Consider the following 16,479-nt stretch of genomic DNA (forward strand, 5'->3'; position numbering starts at 1 on the left):
TCTATCTATCTATCTATCTATCTATCTATCTATCTATCTATCTATCTATCTATCCACCCACACATGCATGCACGCACAAATGTTGGAGTCTAAGGGTTATTGTATGCAGAAGTCCTCTTGTGTGGGAGGAAAAGGGGCTGCTTTTGAGATCATTCCCAGGCTCTGCTCCTGGGAAAGCACAATCTGTGTGAACTGGCATTCCTCCCAACTGGGATACTATTCATATGGTCATGGCGATTTCACCAACAGCAGATAAAACTGAGGAACTGGAGAAGTGATGCATACAGGGCCCAGTTTTTGCTACTTTGTGTGTAGCCAAGGGGGAGCATCATGTTGTGTAAATTACTAAAGATGCTGCTTCACTGTATTCCTTGCCAGTAGAGCGTGACCTAGAAATATACAGTGAATCTCAAAGGATCCTAAATGAAGACTAACAGTCCTCATAACTCTCATATCACCTTTGGCTTATGAGGAGAAGGTTGTAAAAAGAAGATATGGGCTAGATAGGAATTTCCATCTCAGCACTATTTATAGGGCCACAGCTTGCCCATTCCTAGCTTATAGTATATTATCGTGATCATATGCATGGATCAGAGGCTAATGGCAGCTGAAGAGCATTCTGTTCTTCATCATGCATTACACCCATTCCTGAATCATCATTTCAAGTACCAGATTCCATATTTGGCAAATGAGTAAACAATATTCCTTCTTTTTCTCCATTGCTAAACCTTTAATCATATTCCTCATTGATTAATAGAAACAATTATGGAAAAATACATAGCACAGCTGTCTGTGTATCTGTCTGTCTGTCTGTCTATTTATCTATGTTGAGGTGCAATATGATATACCTGACTATTCGGGGTTAGAACATTCTGCACCCTGTTTCGTTTGCTATTATACCATGCATATAGATTAGCTGAGAGGGCTTTTGTTTAATTTCATTTTAAATAGATTTAAGCCATTTCTGTGTTTAGGGTTTATTTATTTAATAGTTTGAGCCTATTTCTTTGTGTGCACTAGGTGTGGGTTGCTGACAGAGCCAACCAGCGGATCCAGGTTTTTGACAAAATCACAGGAGAATGGTTGGGCTCTTGGAGCAGCTGCTTCACACAAGATGGTCCTTACTCAGTCAGGTATGGTGTCTGCATGTTTGCATGCAGATCTGTGTGCCTGTTTGAAAGGAAGACATTTTGATCATCTGAACTTCTCATTGTGTATAAAAAGCTGCCTTGTGCATTAAGTAGCTGGGGAATAGCTTCAGTTCCTAGATATCAGCCACTTTACCTGACAGGTGGCACTGCAGTTATGTAAGTCCTGACAGCGGTCAAGCTGAAGGTTTGCCAGGATCACTGGTGAGTTTTAAAAAATCTAGACAATGAGAGGGAAAAGCTACAACTTGAATCCAAATATTACTCAATTGAAGTTGTCCATCAGGCTTTGATACAATGGACCTCTGTTACTCAGAAGGCTGTTACTGCAGCTGAAGATACAGTTACGAAACCACAGTGGTTCTGGCCAATCTAACCTACCAATTTCAGCTAAAGAGTTGGCCACTCTTTTGTTTTCTGTGGAAGCAGAACCTAAATTTTTCCACTCAGTTTCAGACAGGACTCCAGTGAAGGTGCAGACAGACTGACCTCTTTTGGAATTTTTATGGTCAGGGATTTGCAGATGGCTTAGTTAAACACAATCGAAACCAAATCTGTTTAATTGGTTTCCTCTTTCCTTATCTCTTGCTTAATGTCACCTTTGCTCCTCCTGTATTTATACCCCTTTAATTCTTTGAGGCAAGATTTAGCCTCTTTCCTTGTAGAGCTAAAAAAAAGTACTGATTTGTACTTTCATACAGATTGGAGGAGGGGGATTATATGCAATATTAGTATTGTAGAATCAACAAAGCTTGCATAAATGTCTGAGTTAACAACTCTGTAGAAGCAGAAGTCTTCAAAGCCTGACACACTTCACTGTTACCCCCTGTACATTTGAATCCCATTCAGCATTTAAATGAGTTAGCCCCACTCCTTCTTTTTCTTACTCTCCAGTGTGCTCTAGAAATCTTGCATGGTTTTTTCCCTTTTAAATCAATTGCAATTCCACTTTGTCAGTGTCTGATCAAGTATATTAGGACCTGACTTGAGGTCAAGTATAAGTCATGGCCAGCAGAATGTCCTCCCATCTTTTTAATTGTAAAACAAACTCAAGCACACTGGCTCACCCAGCCTGAAAGCGGGAGCTACTTTTAGATCAATCCAGAGTTCCTAACCAAACTGTTCAGGCCTTCATGTATATGAGCCTTTGATCCAATGTGTTTGCTAGAGACACACAGCCTTCTAATTTTAAAATGCACATGTTAGAGAGCCATGTGTTCATCAACCCTATGAACATGTAGTGCAGTGTATAATATAAAGGTCAAAGGTACTTCTGCAAATGGAAGGACGAAATATGTGAAGGAAGATCTCTTTTGTATCCATTCCATTGGACATTTTCATTATGTTTGTCTTTATGTCCATGGCCAAAGGAATTACAGTGGTGCCTCGGGATACGAAATTAATTCGTTCCGCCATTCCTTTCGTAACCCGAAAATTTCGTAACCCGAAATACTCCGTTAGCACTGGAAAGCCTATAGCAGCATTTGAATTTCGCGCCGAAATGAATTTCGTAACCCGAAAAATATTTCGTAACCCGAAACAGTTTTTGCCAATCCGACTTTTTCGTATCCCGGAAATTTCGTAACGCGATCATTTCGTATCCCGAGGCACCACTGTAAACCATAGTTCAACGTAACTAGCTCCAACAGAAACCCACCCTGTATATGCTGATGCCATAATCCCACATTATATGAATGAAGCAGGCACATAGGCATGGTCTTTCCCTTTCATTCACTGAGCCCGTTCAGTGTGTCTAATTCTACATTAATAGTTCTAATTAATAGTTTTTTTCTGGATTTTTCAGGCTATGAGGCCATGTTTAAAGAACACGGCTTCATACCCCAAAAAACGTACAAAAACTATGGATGCCAGCCATGTAAGCCTTTAACTTCACATTCTAATTAAGCCTGAATGTATTAATGAGAATTATGAAGGTACTTACCTGTGTATTCATTTGACTTGTTCTGGTATGTTTGGCAAATAACTGCTAAAGATTTTTACTAAACAATTAAAAAATCCATCACGGATAAAAACAGTAGCTTGGAATGTTGTGTCCCTAAGATTTATAGCCAAAGAACATGTTGTATAGATCAAAGCTGCTACCGTTAATTGCGGAAGGAACATCCGTTTCCTTTTCTCTCTGACTTCATATCTCCAGAGGCTCAGAAAATCTTCCACATCTCACCAGTAGGAATCAACGGGGGATTTCCAGGTGGTCTTTCAAATGCAAATGGATGGAAAATGACTACCACAAATTTTTTTTGTGACTCTCAAGATACCCTGCTTTAAATATTCTTTTTTCCCCCCTTTCTTTGCCTGGTAGGTTGACTCCTGATGGGAAGTATGTAATCGTGCTCCATCTAAATATTGGCACGATATCAATCTTGGCTGCTCCACCAATCGGATTAATTGGAGATTGTGTTGTAGTAGACACAATTCAACTAGCCAACAAAGTCAAGCCCCATCTTATGGATATCAACAAACAAACTGGAGCTATTTATGTGGCAGAAATTGGAGCTCAGCAAGTACAGAGATATGTGCCTCTAAACTAATAACTTCACAAGCAAGTTCTGGAATGTTTTTCTCCAATCGGATTGCCTTCAACTGTACAAGATGGGGTCCCTTGGATTAATCTGAAGTGCACTTTAATTTTACTTTCCAAGCCTATCTCAGGGACTTAATTGTTTTGTTTTGGCTATGTATTTTAGATTACTGTTCAATTGTTTCTCCTTACAGATGACTCCTTCAGAATACCTCTTTAGTATAACTGCAAGATTTAATCTGTAAGTAACTTCTTAAGAGGATCAGAACTTTGGTTCATTGTAGCTGATTTTTTTGTTTGTTTGTTTGGTTTAATGGTCAGCCAAGTACCCGCACCGTTACGTTCTTGTGAATGGGCACAAACAGATTAGTCTTGCCTGTATTAACAAAGGCAAGAGTGACAATTTTCCACAATTTGAGTTATGTCATTTTCTATTTGAACAAGTAAAATAATCTAATAAAACCCTATTCTAGGGAGGCTAAATTAGCTTCCATAAAAAGCAGGATTGTTTTGGTGGTAGTCCCAATGTCCTGGAATTACCGTGTTAGTACTGCCTCTCCCTGCTATCCTTTTAGAAGAAGGTTAAAACCTTCCTTTTTCAATCAGTGAGTTATTTTATATACTATTGAGAGATCGATATACGTAGCGGTATAATATATATAGTGCTCTAGGATTACTTGCTTTCTGATGTTTTGGAAAATGACAGGAAAATTCAACGTTTGTGCTTACCAGTCCCTATCTACATGCTGCAACTGTTGCAAATTTGCAACACGGATGTTATTTACATTAACACTTTTGTATGGTTTATAAGATCTTAAAATGTTTTTAATTTTTCTGGATTTTATTTGTGAATCATCAAATGCAAACTGGTATGTAAATATAGAGAAAAAGACCCTGTTTTGGAAATTAATACTACCTACATAGTCCTTTATGTCACAGAAGGACATTTTATGTCTTTATGAGACTATGGAACTGTTTTTACTGCAACAGGCCATTGCAGCTACATGTCTGAAATTTACCTCAAAAGTATGTGACTGGTGGATGTGGTCAGTGTATCTGTAGCTCAAATACAGGAATATACTGGTCAATTCTATCTGCTTGTGATCTAAAACTGAAAATGTATAACTGTGCTGTATTGTGGGGGGAATGCAATATTCAATTGACCCTCACCCCTTGCACTGAATCAGTTGCAGGAAGGAATGAGACCAAAACTCTCTCTGGTTCCTCTCCACCTATCATCTTGGAACACCAAGAGGGCTCAACTTCCAGCTTTACTCCTGGAAAAGGCTTCCATGTACCACAGGCAAGGAATCCTGTCTCTATCCTTATCTATGCTTGAAGGAAAAAGCATGAGCATCTCCTGTCCGCAGGAGGCCCTTCTAACACTTTACTGTTTTTGCAAGGGTGCAGGTATGTCACCTGCTTTGTTTTCTCACTCTACCTTGCCAGTCTCTAGCTCTATCTTTGGATATCCTGCTAGCATTTATGGAGACTAGAAGGATAAATCCATGGTTCCATTGGGAGGGAATGTTAGCCACCCCAGAGGCTTTGTACTACAACTGCCACAACCCTGAGCACTGGCCATGGTCAGTGGGGCTAATGGGAACTGTAGACCAAAAAGTTGGAAGATCGGTTCTTTCCCCACCCTTGTCATAGGCACTGAAGGGAGAAAAAAAGATTTAAAATACAGTTGAACTATCATAAGACATTTATTTACACAGATTCTAAAGTACAAACAAAATAGTCTATTATAGATTACATTACAAAGGTGAATATTAAAATAACAATACAGCACAATACAACAACAATTACCTAGCAGTATTAATAACAAAACTTGGAAGATGTCCGTCATTGCTCTTGCATAAGTAGTATTACTCTACTGTGCCACACACACACACAATTCTCAAGGGACAGAATTGTCCGTTCATTGCCCTTCATAGGAATGCTTTATCTAAAAGGCTACATATGCTGAGTAAAATATTGCATTTTTGTAATAATCTCAAAAACATTGATAATAAAATTTATATAGGTCTGAAAGGCCGTTAATAAAATTCAAGAACACGTGTACACAGATTATATAAAATACTGAAAAATGGTCCATTAGGTTTTTAGTTTAAAATATGGCATAATACTGAAATTCAAATAAAATAATTAGCAAAAAAGAAAGAAGTGCACAGAGTATTCATTGCAATTGCTTTGTTCCACAGTACTTTTTTTTTTGCTGAGTTTCTAAGATGAAGGAGTGATGAGAATACATAGGAGTTATTGATCTCAAACAAATAGAACTGAATGATTGAATTACAGTGGTTGCAAAAAAAATCCAACTGAATAACCAAATAAACTGGAATAATGTGCTTTTGTTTCCATTTTTTTAGTCTTGTGCAAAAACAAGACAGTACACATGGAAAGGTGAACATGTCCCTTGCAGCAGACAAAACACATGTTTCCCCTCCACAAGAAAGAGTGGCTAGAGAGGAAGTAGTCCATGTCCACCTTTCCTGCTTCACATGAACATTTTGAAGCCACTTGTTGAAAAAACAAGCAGCTGGAAGTATTTGTTCCTTGTTATTCATCTGAGGAACAAATGGGAAAAGGGATATTTTGTAGAGGATAGTACAGAAATAAAAATAAATCTGAAGGGGAAGACAAAAGTGTAGTGGAAAATGTGTGCATGTGCATATACCATGCTTAGAGGTTAGGAACAGGTGATCTGTGTATGTGTGTTAGTCTGAAGGAACAATGCAGGTGTTGAAAAGGGGAATTGCTTGCTATATGGGGGGAAGAGGTACATATATTTGCACCGTTGTATGATGTGATGCCAAGTATGAAAGGCATAGGCCGAATCACAATTATACAATTATGTAAATGCAATCGGCAAGGGTAACTTAACATCCCTTTTTTGGCATGAAGATCTGCTCCCCAAGGAGGCATTCAGGAGTTAAAATGTGAGAGGGAGTGTTTTCGAATTCCCTTGCCCTTCAAATTGCCCATGAAAAAATTGCTTTTCATGTCAGAAATGGGAGGTACTTGTGCTACACTGATTGGTTTGTGAAATGGTGTTTGAACCTATGTGCATGTGAAGGACTGAGCTGGCATTTTTAAGGGGGGGCATGATTGCTGGATTTTTGTGCTTTTTTTAGATGAAGGTGAACAGACTATGTTAGCCTTTGCCATTTGCCTGAGTAACAATGCCTTCCACTGTGAACTGATATCCAGGCTGCTCTGTGGTACACCAACAGGCAGACTCATCAGATTTGGTTGAACTTTGGAGGCTGTGTTTAATTGTGAGGCGACTGTTTTTTATATGTCTATGAAAGAAAAGTGTCTGTGCAAAGGTAGGCAGATGTGCTTTCTGGAGTCTCATATGGAAAGAGAACATTTGCCTCTTTCATATTGAGTTTGTTAGGTTAAAACTCCAAATGGGAGCCAACCATCAGATTGCGGGAGCCTCTCGAGGCTAATACTTTTAAGGCCTGAAAATAGGTGCTCTCTCCATACATACACACAAACAGAAGCCGCCCCAGCTGTGAGCTTAAGTGGCCAATTGTTTGTGGGAAAACAGTGCTTGCTCCTGTCCAAGTGAGTAATAAAACTGTTAAGAAATGCCCTCTTTATCTCAGGTTTGCTGACAAGTCAAACAATCCTTTTAAGGTTACATCCTTAACCTTCAGTGTGGTGTATATATACAGTCAGCCCTTCATATCCACGGATTCTTTATCCATGGATTCAAGCATCCATGGCTTGAAAGTATTAAAAAAAAATCTAAATTGCAAAAAACAAAGCTTGATTTTGCCATTTTATTTAAAGGTCACCATTTTACTATCCATTGTACTTAATGGGACTTGAGCATCCACCGATTTTGGTATCCATGAGGAGTCCTGGAACCAAACCCCAGCGGAAACTAAGGACCCAGTATACATATATTTAATCCATTGAACTGATGGTCTGCTGAAAAAAAATCCTGCCACTTTCTTTCTCCTCAGACAGGGGATGTTTCCTGTTGTTTTATAAGACAAAAATACGCTAAGAATAATAATGGTAAGAGCCTAAGCTCCATGTGGCTTATACCCCTAAGATACAGAAAACCCTGCTATTCACAGTGTCACACATCAACTCCCAAATCATTGACCCTTGTTTGTATTGAACTGGCTATAATGAAGAGCTAGTGCACCTTTCCAAGAAGGCTTGCACACGCTTTTCATTCCCTCCCCCCTCACTTTCCAAAACGAGTTCATTTTGTTTCAGGTCTTTCTGGCCTCAGTAAGGATACTGCTTTTGTTTCTTGCCAGAGAAACAAGCCAGCCAAGTGCAGATCAGCATTGCCGCCGCAGCTCCTCCTCCAGTACAGTAGTAAGCCCAGCCAATTTCACAGGTGCCTACAAGTGAAAAAAGAAACAACACAGAAAAAAGATTATTATCAGAAAAGGCTTCCTTCCACCATATTTTTGTTAGTGGAAAAATACAGCTTCTTAAAAATGCAATCTGCAATAGTTCCCAAATTAAATTCCCTAAATCTATTGGGGAAACATTCCTAAATTTATCTGGGAACAACCACCAAGAGATGCATTTTTGTAATCAGCCATGTTTGTTGAGTTACCATATACAGTGCATATGATCATTCTGGATTTCCTGTGCCTGGAAGTCAATATGGGAGAGCTCATTTTAAATGATGCCCAAAAGATGACATGTTTAAACCCCAAAAAGTGACACATTTAAACCCCACTAATATCCTTAAAGCACCACATCATCTCTAATCTTAGAAACTAGGTAGAGTCAGCCAGTGGTTAGTAATTGGATGGGAGACCACCAACAAATACCAAGTGCTGTAGGCTATATTTTAGAGGAAGGAGCTGGTAAAGCCACCTCAGTACAGTGGGCCCTTCCCACCTACTGAGGTTCAGTACCACACCCTCCCACAAATGAGAAAAAGTGAAGGTGCCCAAACTCATATTAGTCAATGGGTGGCGATGTGCACATGGGTATGCCCTGCCATTGACTAATATGGGGTAAGGTGATCTGCAGGAACTCCGGTCTGCAGATGGGTAGCTCACTGATATGGTGCACCCACTGTAACACTTGCCTAGGAAAACCCTGTGAAATTCATGGGGTTGCCATAAGTTAACAGGTGACTTGAAGGCACACATACACACAATTCCAAAAAGGTAGAGTTAAGGAAGCAAAGCATATCACTTGCTTCCTGGTTAAAACCTAGGGGACAGGAATGATTCAGCTTGGGTAGGCTCAGTCTGTATAATTTAATGGCTTCCCACTCCGGATGTTCAAAAATGAAATAAGAAATCAGATTTGGGGGGGGGGGAGGGGGGGAGAGAGAGTTTAGGCAAATATAAGATAAAACAAGGGGAAAGAGGGACTGATGGGTGTTGATGTTGAAATGCACAAAAGGTCACTTTCTTCCTCACAGCAAAGTTGCAAACATACCCACACAGAGGAACAGGGCTTTGGCATTCAAACAAACATACCCATACCTTAATCTCCTTTCTCTCCCACCCTCTAAAAAGATACATGCGGGGAAAGAGTGTTGAGATGAATCAAGTTAGGTTTTGCAGGGAGAGAGGCAAATCCTAAAAAAGCCGTGGGGAGGAGGTATAACCTTAACAGATTCATAGAATTATGTGTAAATCCTTTGCTAATTTTAGCAATGTGTTGTTGCTTTTTTAAGTCCATGGTTGTGAACCTTTGAATGCCATTACAATCATAGTGGAAGGCCATTCTCCACTTGTTGCTCACTTACCCAGTTCGAACTGGTTGGAAAGGTTACCACAGGTCTGCCGGACTTCTTCACTGTCCCAGCCCAGAGGATAAAGAGCACAGCCAGAACCAATTAATAAACCTGTGGACAACAAACAAACAAAAACCAAAACATGGATGAAAATGAAGAGAAAATGACATGTCTTAAATTACATCTGATTCTCTTTCGTAAAGCAAAATAGGAAGTGTGACAAGCTTGTATCCAGTGTCTGTTGTACCTTCCCTTAGAGATGTACAACTTTTAGTCGGCTAGGACACCTGTTTAGTTCTAGGATACCTGGTAAAGATAAGGGTAGTCCCTTGACATGAATGTCTAGTCGTAACCGACTGTAGAGGGTAGTGCTCATCTCCATTACTAAGCTGAAGAGCCAGCGTCCCAGGACTACTTTGTGGGTCATGTGGCCAGCATGACTTCACTGAATAATATTACCTTCCCACAGAAGTGGCACCTATTTATCTACTTGCATCTGCAAGCTTTCAAACTGCTAGGCTGGCAGAAGCTGGGACTAGTGATGGCAGCTCACCCCATCATGCAGCACTCGGGCCTCGAACTGCCAACCTTTCGTTCTTCCGATTGTCAGAATTGGAGTATTAGCCACTAAGCCACCACATCCCCTAAGATACCTGTTAACACCACCAAATTTCCCCACTGCTGCTGGTGGTGATCTGTATCAGACTCACTGCGGCCCTCGACTCCCTCTCAGTGTCGAAGGAATACCAACCTCTGAGCCAGTGTGACATGTGCCGTTGGAAACCCAACAGGTCACTATGCATCCCTGTTTTAACAGAAAGCATTTCCATTTGCACAAGTCAAAGGAGCTCATTTTTGCTGTTACATGTGAGACATGCACAAATATGCATGCAAAAGAGACTGACATGCGTGCACACACACATCCTTGATGTTCCTAAGGTTTTCCACAATAGAAAACCAGAACAGAATGAACAGGGTTCTGCAATAGCTAGGAGGAAGAGCAGCAAAAACTGGGTGACCCAAATTGCTTCCCCAGTACAAAGCCATTCTACACAACCCTCAGTCTTTAGAACAAAGGTGAGTATTGTGTGGCTCTTTTTGAACTAAAACCCTCAGCAGCCCTCACAACGTGTTGTGTTGGCTTGGACAGATGGGAATTGCAGTGAAACATCTAAAGGTCTGTACAATCTCCATCACTATAGAAAGGTAGTTTTTCACATCTAGAAGACCTAAAACTTTATCTTACCTGCCTGCTGTCCTGCCACAATTAGTTTTAGAATGGAAGCATATTGGTTTGCTATCATTTTTTATCACATTTCCCCCCACAATAGCATTTTAGTGATCCATTGATGCATATTAAAACTCCGCTTTTTAGACTGTTGTGATAAAGTTTCTAGTGAATGAGAGCCAGTGTGGTGCAGTGGTTTGAATATTGGTTTAGAACGCCAGGATACCAGAGTTTAATAACCATACATCAGAGGATAGCCACAAAAGCCTCTTTCAGTTTTCCCCTATCCTGATGTCCAGATGTGTTGAACTGCAGCTCCCATCGTCCCCGGCTACTATGGCCAGTGTAGTCAAACTAGAGCTTGAAATATCATTGTAAATGCATTAGTATTACTTTTGCACATGTTTACTCACGAGTTCAGTGTCAAGTGATTCATTAGTGATGTGTTATTTGGAATGTCACTTTTTAAATTCTAAAAATCACTAATGGCCCCAAATACATGGGTATAAACAGGATGTGTTAAAAGCCTGCTTGCAAAGAAAAAATTTTTCCTAGTAGCAAAAGAAGAGCAGAGAGGAAGCCAGGCTAGCATCCCAAGGGAGGGAGTTCCAGAAGCTGGGAGCAGCCACCAAGAAGAGTCGCTCTCTCGTCTTCAGAGCCTGGGATGGTGGTGGGACCCAGAGTAAGCCTTCCCCATATGGGGAGATGCAGACTTTCATTTTAAATATGTCATCTTTTCATCTGTGTTATCTGCCTTAAACAGCATTAATTTTGATGCATTACTTCCACCCTCTTGAGTCCAATAGATGTGGAAGGCACTAGGATGGGGAAGGGTAGCTACAGTAGCATAAATTTGTTAGGCTTTAAGGCACTGCAAGACTCTTTGTTCTTTTTCCTTCAACAGTCCAAAATTGCTACTTCTCCAGAAATAGACGGAAATCATTTCCATAATTAAAATGAACACAGCTCCCAAGATACTGCTTAGATCATGAATTTTCAATTGAAATAATGACAGACGCTATTAAAAAATCTAGCTCAAGTGTTATGGGGAGGAGTGTGTGTGTGAAATACCTATGAAATCCCTGTTCCAAAGTAAAGCGAAAAGTGAGTTAGCGTTTCCTGATCTGAAAAATTAATACTGTGCAAACCAGCTGCAAGTTTTAATAGAGTGGGTGAGAAAGGATGAAGATAATCCTCTACATCTTTATGTATAATCAGGAATTACAAATTCTACTGAGGTTATCTGCCATGAATACAAATTAAAAAGAAATTAATAGTTACAAAAAGTGTAGCTGTTAAACATCTATTTGGGAAAGTTTTTATGCTTTAAATTACTTTTTAATAAAGGGTGGGATCAATGTCACTTAGCAGGATTAAAGCAATTAATAGCAGAAAGAGGAAGAAACACACAGCAAGAGCTATTTAGAAAAAAGAAATGGCCACTCTCTCCTTTGTTACCAGCATTTTCAGTTATAGCCATAAAGTGGTTTTAGAGATCAAACTTTTAATTTTAAGACCTTCTTGAACATTCAAAAAAGGGACTGCCATCTCAATTATATAAAATCCTGACTGAGATAAACTACACAAGGTGGCAGGAAAACCCAAACGTTGCATTGAAATTAACATATTGGCTAAGCAATCCCAGACAACAAATGGCAATATTTGTGGTTTAGAGCCAGGTGGTTTGAGTACTGGACTATGACTCTGGAGATCAGGGTTTGATTCCCTGTTCAAGCATAAAAACCTAACCTTGGGAAAGTCACACTCAGCCTCAGAGCATGGAAATATGGCAACCACCCTCTGAATAATCTTGCCAAGAAAACCCTGATAGGTTCACCTTAGGGTTGCCATATGTCAAAAATGACTTGGAGGCACACAACAACAACAACATAGCAGTATCAACCTATTTGAGAATTATTATGAATTTTTAGATCTTAGCACTTGTGCTGGGCTTCATAGAGACAATCTAATACCCATATGATGCTGCTGTTCCTATAGTCAAGATTTTTCGGAGCAGAGGATAAGCCTCATTCATTACTATGGGACATCCTCCCAGGCAAACAGCTACAGGATTACAGCCTAAAAGATTAATGCTGTGATTCTATGCACACAGAGTAAGCCTCATTGCAATGATGGGATTTGCTTCTGAATAAACATGCCTAGGACTGCATGTTAATTTTTGGATATCTAACAGATCTTGGGAGGAGGCAAAACATGAAGCTATTTCCCCCTGTTTGTTGAGTCAAACAAAGTGCTTGATTGCAGAATACTAGGAAGAAGGAAGGAAATGCCATTAATTACAGTGTGTAGAAAAATCAGCATTCAGTATCATTCACTATCTGCAATACATTTTATTAGAGATGAGGAATATTTCCCAACAAAGTCTTTCAGTATTTTAAAAGGAATATGAATGTAGTCAGGATGAGCTTTGTACTTTTGTGCTTTTAAATTTACTTCTATTTTCAGCACACTAACAAAGAGGTTTTCTTGTCTAAACTTATTCAGAGGAGGCTTCCCATTGCATTCCTCCTAAGTGGAGAGAGTGTGACTTGCCCAAAGTCATTGAGGGGTTTCCCCAACTGAGCAAGGATTCAAACCCTGGTATCCAGGAATCCTAACAATCAAACCACTATACCATGGTAGCTGTATGGACTGCGCTTACAGTTTTTCAAACAAGGTTGTTAGTAATCACAACATTTTGCATTTATTTTATTTAAACATTAGTTATCACATTAATGCGCCCTCTTTTCTCTAATGAACTCAAAGCACCATCATCCACACAGCATCCCTGTGAGATCAGTCAGGATGAGAGAGAGAGAGAGAGAGTGCACAACTAGTCTAAGGCCACCCAATGAATTTTTGTGGCTCAGTTGGCCTTTGAACCCAGATCTCCCATTGCAATATTTTAACCACTACACCATGGATATTATTGTATTATGGAGTGTCTTTAAATATAAAGATGGGCATGAGAGATTTTGTTAGGAGGAATGCAAATCATTTCCTGACCTCCTCCTTTTGCATGCCAGCCAAGTGAGGTCATTTTGGCTTACATTTTGTCCTTGTGTTGCTTCTCATGATCCATTAAGCACACTTTGTCCATGTTGAACCTTGCAGTAACTTCCCTCCATAGTTATAAGAAATTGCATAGTTCAAGGTGTTACGACTGGCACGCTGTGGTTTTTTAGGGAAAGCATTTCATGCCATTTGGTTCTAATGAAAGATCATCTGGGTGTAACATGGCTATAGAGATTTTGATCCAATTCTTTCTAGCCATGTTGATCTCACCTGATCTTTTGTTCCATATTTTGGAGCGTTCCACATTGTGCCAACCATAACGGAAAGTTCAGAAAGTCTGGACATTTAATGGCATCCTAGTGGCAACCAGAAAAATTTATAAGACCAGACTCAAAGTAAACAACCAAGCTAAGAAGTCAGAAACATAAAACTATTTTAAAACATTACATAAATAAGAAACGTAGGCATCAGATAAATCTACACAAATTCAATCAAAAAAGTTTTTTAAATTGTTATTAATACAGAATACATATACAGTAATATTTTTAGCTATATAAATATAATTGTAGCATGAAGATCACCAGGCAGAAATCTTAATAGTAGTAGGAATCCTATAATGAACATTATAAATCAAGTCAGCCAGACATGTTTTGAGGTAGGCTGCCTTCCTTGGTGGCCTATGCTTATAAGATGAGGCATTTGTAGTTTTATCAGGGGTTTGAATGATATAAACAGAAATTATTTATGGAGTAAAGAAGCTTGCAGTGCAAAAAAACTCTTCTTCATCAATTACAGCCCACACACAACATCAAGCCCTCCAAAAGTTAGGAGGCACCACACACTGTACTTTCAAAATTTATCTCTGGGTTTGCCAAGATACTGCCTAGTGCTTTGTTGTTGTTGTAGTTTTCAGTGCCATCTAAGAAAGACTTCTCTCATCTTTATTTCTTTCATATCCTGAACAGTGCTAGACATTTCTTACAGCAGAGTTTTATATACAGTTAATATACTGATTTACAGTACAGTAGTTAGAAAAGAAACTGGTTGTTTAAAAGCTTTATAGCGTAGCACATGCTAAAAATACAGATGTCCTCTAACTTCAGTAATCTCTTTGAAGAATGAAAACATTTTTCCAATGGAGGGATAACCTTACCTTATTCTCTCACCAACTATCAGATGAACTTTCAGAGATCATCAACTATGCAAGAAATTGGAGGTTATTTCTTTGGCTCAGAATCTTGTGAGAATGAGATCAAAAGCAACAACAACAACAACAGTGAAATATCTAAGGACAGGCTACTTAACCCCTTTGGAGGACAGTAGTCTGCTGTCCACTTCCCCCCAAAAGGAAGGAAGACCTGTGTTGCATTACACTGCAGAATTAACAGTTTGATACCACTTTAATAGCCATGGCTCAATGCTATGGAATTCTGGGACCGGAGTTTTGTCAGAGACCTCTGGTGCCACAACAAAGTATAAACCTGAGGATTTCATAGGATGGAGCCATGATAGTTAAAGCAGTGACAAACTGCATCTTTTCTGCAATGTGACAGCATCTCTGGAATTAAGTACAACCATGACTCTAAACGCTAGAGCTGGTCTTTGGTAAAACCTGAGACCAAAGATCTTCTCAAACCACTCAAACATTATCACTTTGCTTGTGTAACTAGATCAGTAAATCAGACACTTTATACTAGGTCGCATTGCTCATCCATATTGTACATTGCTGAAACTGTGCGGTTGGTACTTCAGTTTTTCATAAGTGGTCAAACAGTAGACTTTGCTGCCAGAGAATGGAGGAATGGCTTTAAAGATGGTTGTATGGATTCATGGAGGCCAGGTCTACCAATGGTTACTACTAGTCATGAATGGCATGCATTACCTCCAATACAAGAGGTGAGATGCCTGTTTATGTCAGTTGTTAGGGAAGATGAGTGAGAGAATACCATTGCCCTCATGTCCTGCTCATGGGCATAAGTTCCTACATGGTGCGTGTATATTTTGTATTCTGCTCATACAACTATGATGGGGTTTGTTCAGTTAGGACCTAATGGCAGTCACGCCTTGGGGAAAAACATGAGAGATGAAGGATGCTTATAGAGATAGCAATAGGATTCCTGACTCTATCCCTGCACAATGAAGAACAATCTGTTTACCAGACTGGGCTTCCTTGTCAGTGCAATTATTTACAAGCTGCTAGATATTTGCTCCTGAAAGGCTCATAAATCACACTGTGACAGAATGGAAAATATGGTCCACATTTTCCAGGGAATTAAAAAAAGCAACCAGCCCAAAACAAAACAAAGAGCCTTGAGGGAATTCATAAACTACATTTGCTGCTTTGAAAATAAAATATTGTTGGAGAGTCCCCTCACCTTTTCTTTAAAAAAACAACAAGATTTTGGCTTTATGGATGCCCATTTAGAATTGAATGAGCACAAATTGGGCATTTGATGCATGAGCCAATCCAGGTTTATTTGGAACTAAGTTCCACTGTATTTAAGGATGCTTAATTCCAAAGATTTAAGAATTTCAGCCTTCGATAAAATCGTTTGCCTCTGTGCTATTCATCTGTTAGGCAAGAGCAAAAAGGGCAAACTGCTAGTGTTGCGTTTAAGAAGCCAAGGAATTCAGTCACTTTAGATGGCTTTTCAAGGTGGAAACTACAAATACAGTATGGAGAAAACATGTGTCTCCCATTTTGACTACAATCTCAGAGTGGCTCAGCAAGAGATGACTGCTCATAAGGGCTGACCTTTAAAACATCTGGCAAGCCTGGGAATGCCCTGCCTGCCACACTTAGGTG

The 16,479-nt window shown here is 39.6% G+C and overlaps 2 protein-coding genes across 4 annotated transcripts in view; one reads left to right on the forward strand and one right to left on the reverse strand.

Moving 5' to 3' along the window:
- Positions 1-4,600, forward strand: part of NHLRC3 (NHL repeat containing 3) — a 17,256-nt gene extending 12,656 nt beyond the window's left edge. For both annotated transcript variants that reach the window (XM_042478712.1, XM_042478703.1), the window contains 2 exons: positions 1,021-1,133; positions 3,472-4,600. In XM_042478712.1, coding sequence (XP_042334646.1) covers positions 1,021-1,133; positions 3,472-3,700 — 342 coding nt within the window. In that variant the 3' untranslated portion in view covers positions 3,701-4,600. The remainder of the gene's footprint in view (positions 1-1,020; positions 1,134-3,471) is intronic.
- A 625-nt stretch (positions 4,601-5,225) lies between these two features.
- The window catches only part of LHFPL6 (LHFPL tetraspan subfamily member 6), a 32,835-nt gene continuing 21,581 nt past the window's right edge, over positions 5,226-16,479 (reverse strand). For both annotated transcript variants that reach the window (XM_042478723.1, XM_042478733.1), the window contains exons 3-4: positions 9,443-9,541; positions 5,226-8,066 (exon numbers count right to left, since the gene is read on the reverse strand). In XM_042478723.1, coding sequence (XP_042334657.1) covers positions 7,948-8,066; positions 9,443-9,541 — 218 coding nt within the window. In that variant the 3' untranslated portion in view covers positions 5,226-7,947. The remainder of the gene's footprint in view (positions 8,067-9,442; positions 9,542-16,479) is intronic.

Source organism: Sceloporus undulatus, chromosome 1, assembly GCF_019175285.1.
Source record: "Sceloporus undulatus isolate JIND9_A2432 ecotype Alabama chromosome 1, SceUnd_v1.1, whole genome shotgun sequence".
In the NCBI taxonomy this organism is placed as follows: domain Eukaryota; kingdom Metazoa; phylum Chordata; class Lepidosauria; order Squamata; family Phrynosomatidae; genus Sceloporus; species Sceloporus undulatus.